General features: G+C 35.8%; 1 protein-coding gene across 1 annotated transcript in view; it reads right to left on the bottom strand.

The window, feature by feature from the left end:
- Nucleotides 446–18,576, bottom strand: part of TRHDE (thyrotropin releasing hormone degrading enzyme) — a 453,490-nt gene continuing 435,359 nt past the window's right edge. The window contains exons 16-19 of the mRNA XM_005679723.3: nucleotides 15,728–15,895; nucleotides 15,079–15,219; nucleotides 9,321–9,402; nucleotides 446–2,983 (exon numbers count right to left, since the gene is read on the bottom strand). Of these exons, the coding sequence (XP_005679780.3) occupies nucleotides 2,840–2,983; nucleotides 9,321–9,402; nucleotides 15,079–15,219; nucleotides 15,728–15,895 (535 nt within the window). The 3' untranslated portion in view covers nucleotides 446–2,839. The remainder of the gene's footprint in view (nucleotides 2,984–9,320; nucleotides 9,403–15,078; nucleotides 15,220–15,727; nucleotides 15,896–18,576) is intronic.

Here is an 18,576-nt window from a genome sequence, read left to right as displayed (position 1 = left end):
ATTGCACTATCACAGAAATCTCAGTCATATGATATAATTATTCTAAAAATAATGTAAACCAAAGTGAATTTAAATTCCAGTAAAATCCATGTTATTGAAACTGAAGAATCAACACTGTAGATAATAGCCTTAGAGCTTGTGCTTGTATATGTAAAAAAAATACAACAATTGTAAGAACATTTTAAAGGAAAAGTTGTAAAAATGGGGAAAAGTTTTTATTTACAGGTTACCTAGAGATATTTAATACTTAGGATGGTAAACTTTTAGTCCTTTCTAATTTCAACCAAGTTTTACCGTCATACATATATTGGCACAGTAAAGTTTTAAACCTAGATGTTGAACTCTTTTAACAGTTTGCTATTTCATGCACATGTGTGTGTGTGTGTGTGTGTGTGTGTGTGATTTGTAAGACAGACAACAGAGAGAAAAAAGATAAAAACTCTATGTAGAAAATAGAATTTTATGACTACATTTTACAGAATATTCCAGGAGATATCATTGGTCATTTTATTATTTTGAAAATATTACTCATTTAAACAACTAAAAAAGGTTAAAGCTTGATATAATCTTCAACACTGGAAAGGATAAATTATTGAAAAATATGTAGAACAAAAATTCCATCTCAATGCCATTGATATCACTATACTGTTGAACAAGTATGAGGTATTGAACATTGCACATAATTATACACTTAGGATTTGACATTGTAGCTAAACCAGTTGTTCAAGGCCACTAAAATACTGAAAGAGGATTAAAATTATTAACAGTGCAGAGGAAAACAGAACTATAAAACCCCTTGTAACTCAAAGCTGGAAATGGTGCTTTCACTCAAAAGAATGTCACAACTACCAAGAATTTTCAGTAATTCACGACACAAAACAAGACAGCCACCTCTAATTTTTTATCTTTTCTATCAAAATGAATCCAGTGGTGATATAGTACATATTTTGGACCTGCATGACAGTGATATTTATAATTGTTATGTTTCAGAACTTACCCCTTAAAGATTTCACATACGTGTGATATGTGCTAGTTAAATTTCATCACTTCAGATAGATGGGATGACTTTTAGATTTTATATTAAGCATTAGTATGTCTTATTAACAACACATAGAGTATTTAAAATTCATATATTAATCGAAGTGCTGAAAAAAATAGATATGAGTAATAGCAATTAATTGCTAAAAAGATAAAATTCAAGTTTAGATGGTACTTGTTCTATGGACTAAGAAATTGCTCCTCTTTATGCAAACTTATAATAAATCTATGGCTCTGGTTTCTAAAATGCCTACTTTCCTCCCCCCAGTGTTCAGTGACTATTGGAGCTAGAAAATATTCTTTCAACGATTTGTAACATTTGGAGAAGTGGAAAAACCTCAGGGAAACATAAAGTGGTCCACAAACATTTGGCTTATGTGCGATTAGTTGTATTGGCATTTCATAATGGTAAACGTAAAATATGTTCATTTTTGAGTATCTAAGCAGTGCTTGGAGAGCTGGCCTACTGGGTGAGAGTACCATTTAAAAACACTTGTGTTACATAATACACAATCAGGAAAAGACTATTCAAAATTCTTAGTTAGAACAGAGTTGGCAATGCCAAAGGATGCACTTTGCTCCAGAAAAGAAACTTTTCATCATAATGGATGGAACAACTGGCATCAAAGATCATTAAAATCCACCTGAAGTAGGGTTGCTTCATGGGGGATTAGATTCACACAGACCCAAAGATCAGCACATGCAGAGAGTTTTTAACTCTCTGGACCCACCCAACATGAAAAAAGGGGAAAAACAAAGAAGATGACAAAGAAACACTTTCTCAGCACTGATCATCATTAAGTGTTCACAACTGTTAGTTGTAATAGGAAGTTTGACTAAGATGATGACAGAATCTATATTTACGAGGTGAGGCTGCTACTTTGGAAAATTAGAAGAGTGTCTGTATGTAAAATTTTATTTTAGTTCATTTTTATGTAGTAGAATAGATTATTCAGGAAATAGATGAAAAAAATCTATAACAGGTGAGAAATTTATCAGGAAATTGTCAGGAAGGATAGTACTGAGATAAATTCTTTGAAGCATTTTCAAAGTTTGCATACGTTTATAAAAGGAGATAAATTTTCTTTGAGGTGAAGTTTTTGCACAAGTGCAGAGTACAGCATACTATATACATATTGGGCTTCCCTATGCACATATACATATGCACACAGTGTCTATATGCCTTTTTAAAAACATATACACAGCTTTAACTCAAAGAAAATTAGTTAGTAACACAATAATCATTGCAAGACAATCCAAGTGCTGAAATACGTGACACCAATCAAAGGGTGATTTCACCTCTCACATTGCCCAGGACTATGACTATAACTCCCTGTTTCAGTTTTTCTTTTGTTGCAACACTGATTGTCATAGATAATCTTTGTGCTTTTGTATAATGCCCATCCAGATGGAACATATATTCACATACAACAGTGGACATTTTAAATAAGCATGCTGGCACACAGGCGGGACCATACACCATGCGCAACATTTTCTGAATATGTTTTTCCATACCGACTGCAACATCAACATGCACCACTATCATATTTGGTCCTGTACAGCGAGGAATGTACAGCAGAAGCAGTCATGGCTAGATTCACTGGCAAGAGTTTCTTAAGAGAAGAACACCCAGTAGAGAAACAAAACAGAATGAATAAAGCCAAAAAAAAATTCCTAAAATTAAAAATTAAAAAAAAAAATTTCCTCCCACATGTTAACACTGAAAATCTGGCCATATTCCTCATTCCACAGCAGGTCTTCTCATAAAATTCTGAGTTGAACTGATTATAAGAGACACATATTAATGTCTCAGAGCTTTTCCTAGCCACTGGAAAAGCTCATCCTGATAAAGCATTTTCCAGCGTACATTGGCTTCGACAGTTTCCACAGCTCTTGAGAAAGAGGCAGCAGCTACTCCGTCATAGCTCTTCATAAAGTTCTTTAGCTGGAAACATAAATATTAGAATGGTAAACAGACAGCATAAGTTATATGCTCAATAATACTCTAATAACTTTGTATGGGGGCAGATGGTTACTATACTTATCATGGTGATCGTTTCATAATGTATGCAAATGTCAAATATAGACAGGTATACACAGTGTACCTGAAAATAATACAATATTTTGCTATGTTTCAATAAAAAACAAAATGTAAAAATGATAAATTCATGTCTTAAAATGAGCTCATGTCCAACACATATAAACAAGAATTTATTGAAAAAAAGTGTCACAGTCACTACAGTATGTATATTTAATGTGTGGAGTGAGGTAAGCAGGTATATCTAATACGTGGAGTGAGCTTATAATGAAATTCAATGAAACAGATTTTGTCCATTAGGTGTAATATCATTTCTTTCGGAACTGAAAGGGGACAGAAAGAATGAAAACAGTTTAAATAAATAAATAAACAGTTTAAAGTGTAGCTGCTCAGTCATGTCTAATCCTTTGCGACCTCAATGACTGCAGCCCACCAGGCTCCTCTGTCCACAGAATTCTCCAGGCAAGAATACTGGAGCGGGTTGCCATTTCCTTCTCCAGGGGATCTTCCTCATGCAGGGACTGAACCTGGGTCTCCCGTATTGCAGGTAGATTACTGTCTGAGCCACCAGGGAAGCCTAAATAACTCCAAGTTTAGCTTCTTGTTTCATAAATATTAAAGCAGACATATTTAACTCATCTTTCCTAATGGGCTGATGAGGTAGTGGCAAGAACTAGTTCTAATAACAAAGCACATCTAATGTACTAGCAGTAGAGTTAGTCATTCAGTCCTTTCCGACTCTTTACAACCCCATGGACTGTAGCCTGCCAGGCTCCTCTGCTCACGGAATTCTCCAGGCAAGAACACTAGAGTGGATTGCGGTTCCCTTTTCCATGGCATCGTCCCAACCCAGGGATCGAACCTGGTCTCTTGCATTGCAGGCAGATCCTTTACCGCTGACTCACCAGGGAGTCCCCATAGCTCTGCGTTGGGCTTATTGACAGAGAACATTCAACCTATCAACCTGTTTATTACTGGAAATTTTTCTGTCTTGTAGCCACCACACTTAATAGCAGCTATATTCTGGAACTTCTATCTCCTAATCTTCTCAAGGGCATTCCCTCTGCTCCACCTCAGCTGTCACAGTCCTATTCAGAAACCCATCAGCCCTGTCACGGGAAGCTCCAACTGTGTCATAGATGAATACAGCGGGCTATCTGTTACCTGATGTCTGAGACCTCTCCCTTATTCTTTCTGGTCTATCTTTTATATTGCCAATACACATATATTGGAGAGGATTGCCATTCCCTTCTCCAGGGGATCCTCCCAACCCAAGAATCGAACCTGGTCTCCTGCATTGCAGGCAGATTCTTTACTGTCTGAGCCACCAGGGAAGCTGGTTAATATGTGTTATCTAATGTACTAATAGCCTTAACATTGAATACAAGCATTAAAGTTAACTTTTTGTCCACAGGGAAAAAAATATTCATCTTTTCTAAACAAGTAGTATGAGTGTTTGACACCATCTTTGCTGGCAAAAGAATACCAAAAGTATTGAGTAACAGCAACAACACAAAATAATGATGCTATGAGTACTGGATGATAAATGACACTGGATCACCTGAGTAACTAGATTTAGAAAGAATGAAGACGGAATGTTGATTCATTTAGCTAGAGAAGTTGAGCTTTAATTAGAATGTGAAAATTTTTAAATGATTTGTCATAATCTTATGGGTATAAGATGTTCTCTAGAGTACACACACTTTAGGAATGCACGGGAATTTTATTGCAAGATTAGATACTAGCAGTTTTTCTCTCGGTTTCATATGTTTTGATAACTGGCAACCACCAATGAATGCAAGGCTTATAGACAAATGTGAAAAGTCAACTCGTTAACACAGAAGTGTTTATATTGTATAATTAGGATGAGGTGAGATTCATCACATGATGGACGCCACATGACGAATATACCAGGAGAGAAATGTCATCAAGATTGACTCGGGGATAGGGGCATGTGTATTGGGTGGGGGGAGGGGGTGATTTAAAATGGAGTTATTAATAATTATACCTTTCTGAATTAATCTAGAAGTTGGTTCGGGGTAGCTTGGTTTGTTTATGACAATATTACTTTGATTATATGATACATTTTTTTAAAGTTTATCCTATACTTTCCTATAAAGCCAGGCACCTTGCAGCATTAGAAATGGATTCTCATATCTCAGAGCTATATTCTTTGTAAGACTTCAAAATCACTATCTTTTATTAACAGACATGAAAAATATTCAATGTGTAACAAAGATTTATCGTTACTGTCCTTAAAACTTATCTGACATCTGACACATGCAAAAGGAAGAGGACGAGGGGGAGGAACTGAAATTTATTGATACCTTCAATATATACCTGTGACATGTACACGTAGATAAATAGAAGTCTAATGAAAGCATTCGAATCATATTTTTAAACTTAACTAATTTATCTAATAATTCATTTGAATTTATATATTTATGTTCAGATTCAGTCAGTCCATATTCCTAAAGCAACAAATAGTACATTTTGATCTATGTTTTGAATTTTGTGTTTTAATTGATTACAAAATATGTACATTACAGTGTATATTTGTATATTATATCTGTTCATTATGGTGGCTTTATTTACATAATATGTCAATTAGGAAAAAAAATTACATCTACTTCTTTTAAACTATGTTCCACATTATTACATATTTTCCTAGGCAGTCAATGAATACTCCAGACAGTAATAAATGACCTTTTGGTAACTTTGACTCTGGGGAGTATGCTCTTGGCCTTTTGATAAAATAGTAAGCCAGCCTGAATACATGAAGGAAAACTCTTGTCTATCTCAAAGGCAAACTGAGAGGTTGACTATGAATGTGTTATCAACACAAACACAGTAGGTCGGATTATCCTGCAAGAGAATTCTTAGTAGAAAACGTAACTGGAGTGTCTCTAGAGATTCATTTCTTAAATCACTATTTAAGTGCGTTAAATACTTCCTTTGTGAGCTTGGAGAGCATGACATGACTGATATGCAGATTAGCTGATTCATCAGAACACAGATGGCCCCTTTGCATAGTTGGCATAAACTGATCTTATGCCTCACACTCCTCCACAACTCTTCTGGTGAACATGTGGTCAGAGCAGCCCTGTGACAGGTCCTCAGGCAGGATCACAGCACCTTCCAGACCCCGCCTCACTATCAAGGGCACGGGGTAGATGGAAGGCATTTGGCATTCCATTTCGCTGATTCTGGCAGTTCTTCAGTAGATGTTTTGCTGCTGTTAGTTTTTATCATTGCACTTCCTAAATATTTATGCTATCATATGCTTTTATTTGAAAATGTTCCAAGTTTAGACATTTCTATAAAACAACATTTAGTAAGATGTCAGAGTTATTTGTGTTGCCTGTTCTTCTTAGCATAAAATTTCTAGACATGTTTGTTAATTTATCTATTTAAAAACATTTCCGTATTTGAGAAAATTCTTAACTTAGGGTACACTAGACCCTAAAACTCACAAAATAATTTGTAATGTGCAACACATAATATACTCAGTAACTATCGAACTATCTAAGTGAGTCGAATCAGCTATTGCTTGTTAGTGAGGTTTATATTTTCAACATTAAAACTGTAAATGGGGTGCCCATGATGCACAGGAGCTGTGTTGTTTCACAACAGTGTTTTGTATAAGGCAAAACAAATAAACAAAAAACAAAGAGTGATGGAGAGGATGGCTGAATGAACATCAGTATGAAAAATGGCAAGGGCCTCTGAGAGTCGATGAGGTTGTACTTCCATTAGTTTAAAATTAAGGAAACGATGTACTGTTTCATGGAGAAATAGTGTTCAAATCACTAGAGCCATGTAATTAAAAAGAAACGGCCAGTTTCAGGTTCTAGAATGGCGCTTTGGGGAAAGACCACAGGACAATGTGTCTCTGCTGAATGCCCCTAAAGCTGATGGGGATCATTAAAATCTCAAATCAGCTTTCAGAATTCATAAAGATGCCGATTCCCTTTTGATCTGTAAACTTTTGAAAATAAGAATATGCTATAGACAAAAAGAGCACATTGGCTTTTCTGTTTACAAGGCTCATTGGATACGGGAAAATGAGACTGACATTTCTCCAGCTCCTTCTAATTTATGGAAGGCGGTCATCAGCAATACAAATTATCCCCCCTCCCACCCAACAACAGTGGTCCACAGTCTTACAGTCAATGATTAGATAACAAAAGTGTGGAAAAGCCTCAGGCTGCAGTTGTTAAACTAGAAAGCCAGTGCAAGCAGCTGTGTCCTGGAGGGATTCATCTCTCAGGCTATGGAGAGCTTGTGTTGTGAAGTTAGCTGCTTTTCAGATAATGGAATAAAAGCTGAAAAGTTGAGTTTCAGTTTCCAGATGACACATTTCATTACAGGGGTATCTTGGAACATTTCACATGGCAATTAAATCAAGTGTAAAAAATTAAATGTGTAAGTGAAATATGTAAAGCAAAATGGCCATCATATGATAAAATTAATTTAAATGTCTGCTTAAAACATGTGTTTCCATGGGTTGGGTTATCACCAAAACAAGGGGAAATGAAAGATTAGAGAACAGAAGAAGAGGGAGAGAGAACAGGAGAGGCACAATGGAAGAGGAAGACAGGAGAAGAAAGGGAGCCAAAATGAAGATGGGGAGAAGAGAGGAGAGGAGAGATTTTTCACTTTTTTGTTCACTTCAATAGCTGCACAAGTTGTCACTAAATGAGTCTTTCATTCCCAGATTATTGAATGCAAAATCAAAGAGTTAAAACTACTTCCTTTAAATACACAAAGCCATTAGCTTAATTGTTCTTTCTTATGCTTCCTTTGGATACGAAAGAATTCCTTCTCTTTTAGGTTCCTAATAAAAAATATAGCAAAACATGTACTAGGGCTTTCAAATCCAAATCTTTCAGGGCTGGGAACACACATAGCAGGGATAAAAATAGAACTTCAAATTATTACAATCAGAGACTTAGCTTAGCTCATGGTGTGAAAGAATCCAAGTTGGTGTGTGGAAGATGATCATACAAAATTGGGTAATGTTCAGAGATATTAAGGACGGAGGAAGGCTGATGCTTCCGGGGAAACCTTGCTCAATGGGATTAGCTCTGGGTCACAGCATCAGGCTTTCTGTCAGTGAAAACTGAAGAAACTGTGATTCTCAATGGTACACCTCAGCTATATTTTATAATTATAGGTGAGGAGAGGCTAAAAAAGTGATAAATGTTTGAAGTCCAATTCATTTTAATCAGTGAAATATTTTGCTCCTTCTTCCTACCTAGTTATGCACCCCCAATCTCACATCCCTCTCTATTAGAGATGTGAATTAATGGTCACAAAACCAGCTGTTTTAAATTCCGGAGACATAAACCAGAGAAAAAAGAAAATGTTAGATATTCTGCAAACTGGACTTTAGTCTTTAAGAAAAAAATGAGTTCAGTTTCATTAATTAAATTCACTTGTGACAGTATTCAGCAGAATTTTAAACTATTAATCTTAATATATGTTGTCAGATAGTTACTTCCAAATATATGAATTTATTCCATTTAACAAAGCAGATAGCATGAAGCATATTATCTTATCCAATTATCATTCTTTGTATAGACCTGACCACAAAGCAATGAGACTCAAGGTCTGTACCTCAACAGCAATCTTAATTCTGCATATCTGAATGCTGAGTCATTGTGACAGGATAGCTTTAATGTTCCAAGGATCCTACACTGGGCTCACAGAGACAAATGAGGAGCAGCTGATTGGGAAGATTTCTAGGGTATATTTGGAGTCTCCTATTTTGAGAATCACTGGGGCTTCCCCAGTGGACAGTGGAAAAGAATCTGCCTGCAATGCAGGAGACCCAGTTTTGATCCCTGTAGGGAAGATCCCCTGGAGAAGGAAATGGCAACCCACTCCAGTATGCTTGCCTGGGAAATTCCATGGACACAGGATCCTGGTGGGTTATAGTCCATGTGTCGCAGAGTCGATCATGACTTAGTGACTATACAACAACAAACAACATTTTGAGAATCATCACATTCAAGCACCTTTCACAGGCTGAGTATTTAATGTTTAATATGTTAGAAACATTTTTGCAAATAATGACTGAAGTAAAGTCTTTAGCATAAATGTGTGTATGTGTGCATGTATACATGTGTGTGTGTACTTTCAAGGAATGAGTATGAATTTATTGGAAAGAAATGGTTGAAGTCTATCTATAATTTCATAAGTTTACAAAAGAAAAATATTACATTCATCTTAAAATATTTACCTCTTTCAGTTCACCTTCAGTATTAAGGAATTCTGTAACACCACTGATAAGTTTGGAATTCATAAATAGTGCTTCTCCATACCTTGAAATATTTAAAAAAAAGTCATAATGTTAAAACAGGCAGTAATTTAAGAAATACTACTACTACACAGATGTTTTAGACTCCTTCTCATGAGCTCCATTCCGTCTCTTAACGCTGTTCAAGGCTGTGCCCCTAGGGAATGGAGAGGTGCAAAGAGCTTTGGCTATGGGATGCCATCCAGTGTATCCGGATTTGGCTCACAGTGTTTCAGAGAGATCTACATTATAGCACATTTTTTAAAAGGGAGTCCCATGATATTATAATTAGGAATGACTATTATATTTCCAATATAAGGCCTGAAGAAAAAGTATTTTAAAACTTTTAATTTTAAAGCAACCTGGGTCACTGTAAATAAGGATTCCACCAAATCTGCAGAATCAACTTTTGGAATTATCCATAAGTCAGAGATCCTTTGATCTGGTCAGCCCAAACTGATGTTGGCATTATTTTCTATTTCATTCCTAAAAACTAAGCCAAATTTCTCAAAAAGACTCCCAAAAGATTAGTACTTTTTCCTATGAGCATTAAAATAAAACACTGAATTTTTCCTTTGAATTTTACAATCTTTGTATCACAAGCATATTTGACTCATGACCTAAGGTATGAATACTATGTATCAGCAAGCTGAAAAGATTTTTCCTTTTACTGATTTGTGTCTACTGTGCTAAGAGTACCTATCACAGGATATCATACTCTTTGAAATTTAAAAAAAAAAAAACAAAAACAAGAAAACAAACAAAAAAAAAAGTACACTAGGCTAAACTGGAGGCAGGATCAAAATGGCTGAGTTAGAAAGACCCTGAATTCACCTTCTCCTATGAACATGCCCAAAATACAACTACACAAAGAACCTAAGAATGACTTACTGTCTATTCATTTATGATAAAAACCCTAAACAAATGCGTGGGAATGCACATAAACATAATAAAGCTCATATACGACAAGCCCACATTTACTATCATACTGACTGGCGACAAATCAAAGTATTTCCTCTAAGATTGGGAACAAGATAAGAATGACCATTCTCACAACTTTCATTCAACATAGTGTTGGAAGTTCTGGCCAGAGCAAACAGATAAGAAGCATAAATAAAAGGAATCCAAACTGGAAAGGCAGAAGTAAAAGTTTCATTGCTTGCAGATGGCATTATACTATATGGAAAACCCTAAAAACTACACACACATAAAAAACTATTAAGACTACGTGAATTCAGTAAAATAGAAGGATACAAAATTAATAACAAAAATCAGTTGCATTTCTATACACTAATGCTGATAAATATACACTAATAAAGACAAGTTGAGAATTTTTTTTAAAAGTACACTAAAGATAAGATTATGAGTTTTTAAAAGCAAAAGTCCAGCCTTCATTACAAGAGGCTTTTTAATGCTGTCCCTATCTGTGGGAACTTAAGTAATTTAGTTTCTGGAGCCTTAGGTTTCTCATCTTTAAAATGAGGGGTGGGAGGTGCTTATATTGGCAAATGATATCACAGACAAGGGCTTAACCTCTAAAATACACAAGGAACTCAGCAACAACAAGAACAACAACAAAAAAACCTAACTGAAAAAAGTGCAGAAGATCATAATAGACATTTCTCCACCTTATACTGGTCAGTATGGTCATCATTAAAAAGTCTACAAACAACAAATGCTAGAGGGTATTAGTTGCTCATTTGTGCTCAACTCTTTGTGACCCAAAGGACTGTAGCCCACCCGGCTCCTCTGTCCATGGAATTCTCTAGGTAAGAATTCTGGAGTGGGTAGCCATTTTCTCCGCCAAAGGATCTTCTCCACCCAGAGATCAAACCCATGTCTCCTGCATTGCAGGCAGATTCTTTACCATGTTAGCCACCAGGAACGCTTCCCAGGTGGCACCAATGCTAAAAAAAATCCTCATCTTCCCAGGGTATGAGACATAAGAAATGCAGGTTCAATCCCTGGGTTGGGAAGATCTAAAGAAGGGCATGGCAACCCACTCCAGTATTCTTGCCTGGAGAATCCCAGGGATAGAGGGGTCTAGCGGGTTATGATCCATAGGGTTGCAAAGAAATGGACATGACTGAAGTGACTTAGCATGCACCTATGCAGAGAAGGTATGGAGAAAAGGGAATCCTTCTACACTGTTTGTGGGAATGTAAACTGTTATAGTCACTGTGGAAAATACTATGGAGGTTCCTCAGAAAACTAAAAAGAGAATTACCATATGATCCACAATCCCATTCCTGGTAATATACCCAGAAAAAAATCATAATTCAAAAAGATATCTGTACCCCTATTTCAATAGCAGTAGTATTCACAAGAGCCAAAACATGGAAACAACCTCAATGTCCATTGACAGATAAATGGATAAAGATGTATATATATACAGTGGAATACTACTTGGCCTAAAGAGGGAGGCTAAACCATATGACCATCATAAATTGCTATAATTCTAACATTGAATTGGAAGATGATTCAGTTCTAACATTGAATCTATGGAAAAGTTGGTTAAATAAAATAAGTATTCATTAGTAATCAACATGTGGTTACAAATGGCCAACTGTACAGGAAAGTTGACAGTTCCTCTTCAAAGAGTGTTTTGTTTATACTTGCAGTCATGTGAAAAAGAAAATAGTCCTTTCCTTGAAGGTTATGTACTATATAGTATTGTAAACAGATCATTCCCAGTTATTATGGTTAAACGTGATGAAAATAAAATTGTATACTGTTCAGAGTTCCTTTAGCTGTGGGGTCTCCGGAAAGGCTTTCAGGAGATGAAGACAGATGGATTGAATATGGAGTAATTTCAAATATTAAGGAAGAAAGCAATTTTAGGCAGAGAACCAACATACACAAAGGCAAGGAGGTGTGAAACACCACGGTGTGTGCCAACAACTACATGCATTTGGTACTGAGGGTATAAACTGTGAGACTGAGGATAACAGAATAAGAGGCAGAAGGGTCAGTAAGACAGGAGCTTAGATTTTCAACATGGCACAGAGTATTGAAGGCTTTACGAGAGGAAATGTCATTTTTGCTTTTCAGAGATATTCTTGGGACAAAGGGAAGTGGTGTGTGTGTCCATGTACGCATACATGCGTACATATATGTGGCAGCATATGTAATTAGAGACAGGAGACAGTCATTAAGAGTACTAACAAGGGATAGGAACCTTCACTAAGGCAGTGGTAGTAGTAAAGAGAGGAAGAACTCAAGAAACATTTAGGAATTGTTAAACTGATAGGACGTCAAACCTCAATGTTACTTTTTACATATATCAAGGAAAAAATCTACTATATATAGGTTTCCAGGGGCCCAGATTGAGCAATTGGTGGATGGCCATCTATTTACTGAGAGAATGAAGACATAGAAAACGATGGTTTAGCTTTGCAGGTACACCTCAAAAAAACACCATCTTTCATAGAGTGACGCTTAGGTAAAATATCTGAGCTAGAGGTGTAGATTTTGGAGTGATTCAAACTCTGAGAGTAGATGGCAACGAAAACCAGGGAGAATCTGCAGGCCAAGTAGTAAGGAGAACCTTGGACTGTTCTCTCATGAACTTTGATGTTCCAAGATGGACAAGGGAGTGGAAGATGAAGAAGACAATCCTATTTGTCAAGATAAACACAGCTCTATCTGTAGAAATGCTGGCACTTCACCTTTCTACTTTTTTTTTTTTTTTTTGATATAGTCCTAAAGGCTCTATTTCTATTTTTTTAATTTAAATTTATTTAATTGGAGGCTAATTACTTTACAATATTATATTGGTTTTGCCAACATCAACATGAATCTGCCATGGGTGTACATGTGTTCCCCATCCTGAACCCCCTTTCCCCTCCCTCCCCGTACCACTCCTCTGGGTCATCCCAGTGCACCAGCCCCGAGCATCCTGTATCCTGCATCTAACCTGGACTGGTGATTCATTCCATATATGATATTATACATGTTTCAATGCCATTCTCCCAAATCATCCCACCCTCGCCCTCTCCCACAGAGTCCAGAAGACTGTTCTATACATCTGTGTCTCGTTTGCTGTCTAGCATACGGGGTTATCGTTACCATTAACTTTAGTTTGAGAGAAGTCTTAGGTTTACGGAAAAACTGAGCAGAAATTTGAATTCCCAAGTGCCTCTTCCTCCCTCTTCAGAGTTGTAGCTAATATTGATGTCCAGCTAATTAAACAAAGAGGTCATTAGACTGAGGTGGTTCTAATGTTATCTCTATCTTTCTACCTTTTGGTTAGAGATGACGTACTTTCAGTGAAACAAAACAGACATATCAGGAACCGAATATTTTAGCCAGGGACTATAAACTATATAGGCATTATACTGAACTCTGATTTACAAAACCACTCCCTAAAGAGAGACTCTGCATTGGTAGATATGTGATACTCTTTAAAGTCAAATGCTTGTACATATATATTAATTCCATCTTGTATCTGACTATTTCTTATACTATGTGCATGACAGCAAAGCAAGTGTAAATCATTCTAATTTCTGAGCTGAAAATACAAGAAATAGAAAAACAATGTGTCATCTAGGAATATTAGCGCTTTCTAACTATGAAATATCTACAGATAGAAATATATTTTATTATTAAAAATAAATTCAAACTGAACTCATTATACAAGGTCAACCAATAACAGTGAACTTTTAAAAAATAAAATTTATATACCAGCTTTTAAGAGATAGAACAGTGGGTATGCTAAATGTCTGGGAACATTTAAGTTTGAGAACATGCAGCATTTACGTGCTCTATAATAAATTTAATTTTAAAATACCATAGAGATTATCAGAGTAATACATTAACATTTATTATAATGTATTTAAATATATAATGAAATATTTTCTAAAACAGAGTCTGAAGAATCCTCAACATGAAGCAAGATGGCTCAGGAATGAATTCTACTGCATCTAGGATTATACAGTGATTCAAACATCCCTCCTCTATATCACGGCTTGACTTCAGATGTTTTATGATGTTTATATTTTTAAATAGGTTAAACAATTCTATAGAAGGAATTAAAGTTTTCTTGTTCTGTCAGTGTGTGTTGGTCACTCAGCCGTGTCCGACTCTCTGTGAGCCCATGGACTGCAGCCCGCCAGGCTTCTCTGTCCATGGCATTCTCCAGGCAAGGACACTGGAATGGGTTGCCATTTCCTTCTCCAATGTGAATTTTAGAAGTAGTAGTTCAGTCTCTAAGTTGTGTCCGACCCTTACAACCCCACAGACTGTAGCCCACTATGTTCCTTTGTCCATGGGATTCTCCAGGCAAGGATACTGGAGTGGGTTGCCATTTCCTTCTCCATTTCTTGTTCTAATACCATTATATATGATTCATAAATCATTTTTCCTACAACACACTCAGGATATAAGATTTTAATGATACAATTTCTTCAACCTTAGACAGTTTGATAGATTTTCCAGGAAAGCTGCAATACTAAACCTTTTCATTCTGCACATTTCCATACATAATTATGGTTATCAATCTTTAATAAATGAATAATGTTATAGAACTGTTAAATTAATTCTGAGCTTCACAGGAGTGGCAACGCCCATCTTGGCTGACTACTTCAAAATCTAATTCTATTATCTGGATCTTGCTTCTACCACAAAAAGTTGGGCCTTTATCTCTCAGATATTACCTTTGATTTACTCACTTCAGGAAGAATGATTGAAGTCCTATTTTTACCTGGTATTTAATATCTTCCATTTATCTCTAAAAAACTTCCAGGCAAGGTCTCGACCATGTGGATTTCGAGCTACATGGATTATCACATCAATTGCATCTTGATCCAGAACCACCTCAGAATTCAGTGATAGATTTAGAAGCCTTTAAGGATAGAATTGCAGGGAAATTTTTAGTTTAATAACAAACTTTTCTTTACTATCAGAATTATAGGATTTAAGTTATCACAATCTTCAAAGAATAGTCCATTTAAACTTTACTAATAAAAATTTATCAATAGAACAATCTTGTATTTATAAAAGGAAGAAGAACAAACATATCATTTTAATTGATGTATTAATTAATGTCTGAAAAAAATCTTGTAGGTGGTTAAATCATTCTGATTTAATGATGAAATTTTGCTTTAAAAATTCTTTTTAATAAATACTTCAATTTTATAATGAAATATTATCTTACATACATATAAATAACATAAAATAGAAACAAACATTTCAAATCAACAAGCTTTCATCATATTAATATCTCAGTTTTCTTTAGTTCTAAAATGATATATTTTAGAGTAACCAGCATATTTAAAGAAATAAAAACAAGTGCAGTACAATTTAACAGAGAATACTCTCATTATACAAATTTAAAGATTTAATTCACCCACCTATTTAATAAATTCCTGTCATCACTGCAAGTTAAGGCTTCCAATAGTATTTTCTTTTCAGAAATGGCCGTGGTAGAGTGGAATTTCATCCATATGAATTCCCAGACATCCTCATCCAGTAGTGAAACTCCTGTACAGTAGACGATGTCTCTAACATTTAGTGGTATTCTAAAGAAGCAACCCATGGTGGTTTTCTGTTAATTAAAAGCTTCATAATATTGAAAATAAAGACAAATGCTGCCTTAGTACAGTTTTTTAAAAGATGGTTTTGTTAATTAGATTTACCTGAAAGATAATAATACCATATAGTAACAATATTCAAACTATTCACAACTGAATGAATAAAATAATGTATTTTATTTAACAATAGTCTTGAATGCAATTTTTCCACTTTTGAAATTATATGCACAAAAATCAGAACATAAAGGTTTTTTTAAAAAATCTTTTTATTTTATAGGAGTCAGGACATAAAAGTTTAAAGAAATACAAATAAGGCATCTTATATTTCAACCAACATAAATATATTTATGCTCTCAGCATTATTAGATCCAAGAATGATGAGAAAGTACTGGATGAAGATGAAACAAATACCTCCTAAGTTCTGAGACATTATTTTTCTAAAATTATTATTCTCAAATACCTCTCTGAATTTGGGAAGCTAGAAGATGACTAACACAGATAATAAATAAAACATAAGTAGCATACTCTTGCCTGGAAAATCCCATGGATGGAGGAGCCTGGTGGGCTGCAGTCCATGCTAAGGGTCGGACACGACCGAGCAAATTCCCTTTCACTTTTCACTCTCATGCATTGGAGAAGGCAATGGCAACCCACTCCAGTGTTCTTGCCTGGAGAATCCCAGGGACGGGGGAGCCTGGTGGGCTGCCGTCTATGGGGTCACACAGAGTCGGACACGACTGAAGCGACTTAGCAGCAGCAGGAAAATTTGAGAACGTAGAAAGCTCTTTTTCCTATGTTTATAAAAGTGACTATAAAACATAAACTAAATTTTGATTTTGACTTCAAACTAAATGTTATGGAGGGAAACTCTTAGTCAATTTAATTAATCTTGGTTACTTATAATCTATAAATTCTCATGTGAACATTGCCATGGTAATTAGTTTTTTACTAAATATTATTCTTTCAAGTTTTTATAGAGTCCCTTGGACAGCAAGGAGATCAAACCAATCAATCTTAAAGAAAATCAACCCTGAGTATTCATTGGAAGGACTGATGCTGAAACTGAAGCACCAATCCTTTAGCCACCTGACTTACTGGGAAAGACCCAGATGCTGGAAAAGATTGAGGGAAGGAGGAGATGGGGACAACAGAGGATGAGATGTTTGCACTGACTCACTCACTGGGCATGAGTTTGAATAAACTCGGGGAAATGGTGAAGGACAGGGGAGCCTGATGTGCTGCAGTCCATGGGGTAGCAAAGAGTCACACATGATTTAGCAACTGAAAATATCAAAGGTGATCTTCATATTTTTTCGTTAAGCAGCTAAGTAGGCTACATCAGAGATTGTGTATCAGGATACCAAATGTGTAGAGTTAGTACTGTCATACAAAATTCACAGTTCCCAGAAATGGCTAAAACTACACCACTCTATCTCTTCCTACCAATAACTAAATTGTTTGGAGAAAACCTACTTTAGTCTTGCTGACTGAATCTTTTCTTTCTTTGTAGTATTTGAAGGCAAGCACTTTATTTTTTTGATTTGTTTTGTTTTTGAAGAAATGAAAGAGGTATAGATACCAGAAGAAGCCAGAGTTTCATACCTCTCTCAGCCCTGGAATCCCTTGAAGAAAGTGCCCAGAATAGTATTCCTAAAGGTGGTCAAACCTTATTCCCCTGCTCTGTTCATGCCCAGCTTGGGCTTCCCTGGTGGCTCAGTGGGTAATGAATCTACCTTCATTGCAAGAGACCTGGGTTTGATCCCTGGGTCAGGAAGATCTCCTAGAGAAGGGAATAGTTACGCACTCCAGAATTCTTGCCTGGAGAATCCAATGAACAGAGCAGCAAGAGTTGGTAATGACTACATGTATAAAACTTTTTGATTTGCACACAGCACATCTGAAAACACTAAGGAAAACATTACCATCACATTTTGAAGACTGCATCAGTCCTGGTAGATACAAAAATGTCTCCACCTTTACTAACTGCCTTAAGAAAGTAAAAAAATCTACTCTTTTGTTAAATCAATAGCTAGGAAAGTGGATGAATCTTTTCCTCCATATATTACAGGCTATAGACTATACTGTATTACTGTCATGATTTTGGCCAAGAGATTGCTATAAAAATTTGCCAGAATTAACAATAAAATGTCTACTTAAATCATTGACTCAAGGATCGATATGTATTAGATCTAATATTAGATCTAATAGTAAGAGCTTACAAATTCTTAAGCAATTAATATACCAAAAAGTTCAAGGATAGAGACCACTGAATGAGGTTGTTACTGCTTAGGAAACCAGTCTCCAATATCAAGCAGAAAGCCATACAGAAATATAAAAAAGGCAAAAAAAAAAAGAAAGAAAGAAACAGAAAAAAGTAGACATTAAACTATGTTCCTTAGAAACAACTTGTGTCATGTACTATAGTCCTTAGCAACAGTCCATAGTTTTGTAACTCAGTCGTTACTCCTGGCCGATGTTGCAAATGAATAAATGGACTGGTTGGTACAAAGTCCTAAACAGTGGCTTTAAGGGGCATCAGAAGTAGAAAATAAGACTTTCATGCAATACTGCATTCCAGGTTACCCATCTTATTTTATCTGGACTATACAATAATATCATGATATTTGCATTATAATAAACTTCATTTTGCAGGAGAGGAAACTTTTCTG

This window comes from Capra hircus, chromosome 5 (genome assembly GCF_001704415.2).
Source record: "Capra hircus breed San Clemente chromosome 5, ASM170441v1, whole genome shotgun sequence".
NCBI lineage: Eukaryota > Metazoa > Chordata > Mammalia > Artiodactyla > Bovidae > Capra > Capra hircus.
The sequence above is the reverse complement of the archived record's forward strand: the minus strand, read 5'-3'. Positions and strand labels throughout refer to the sequence as shown.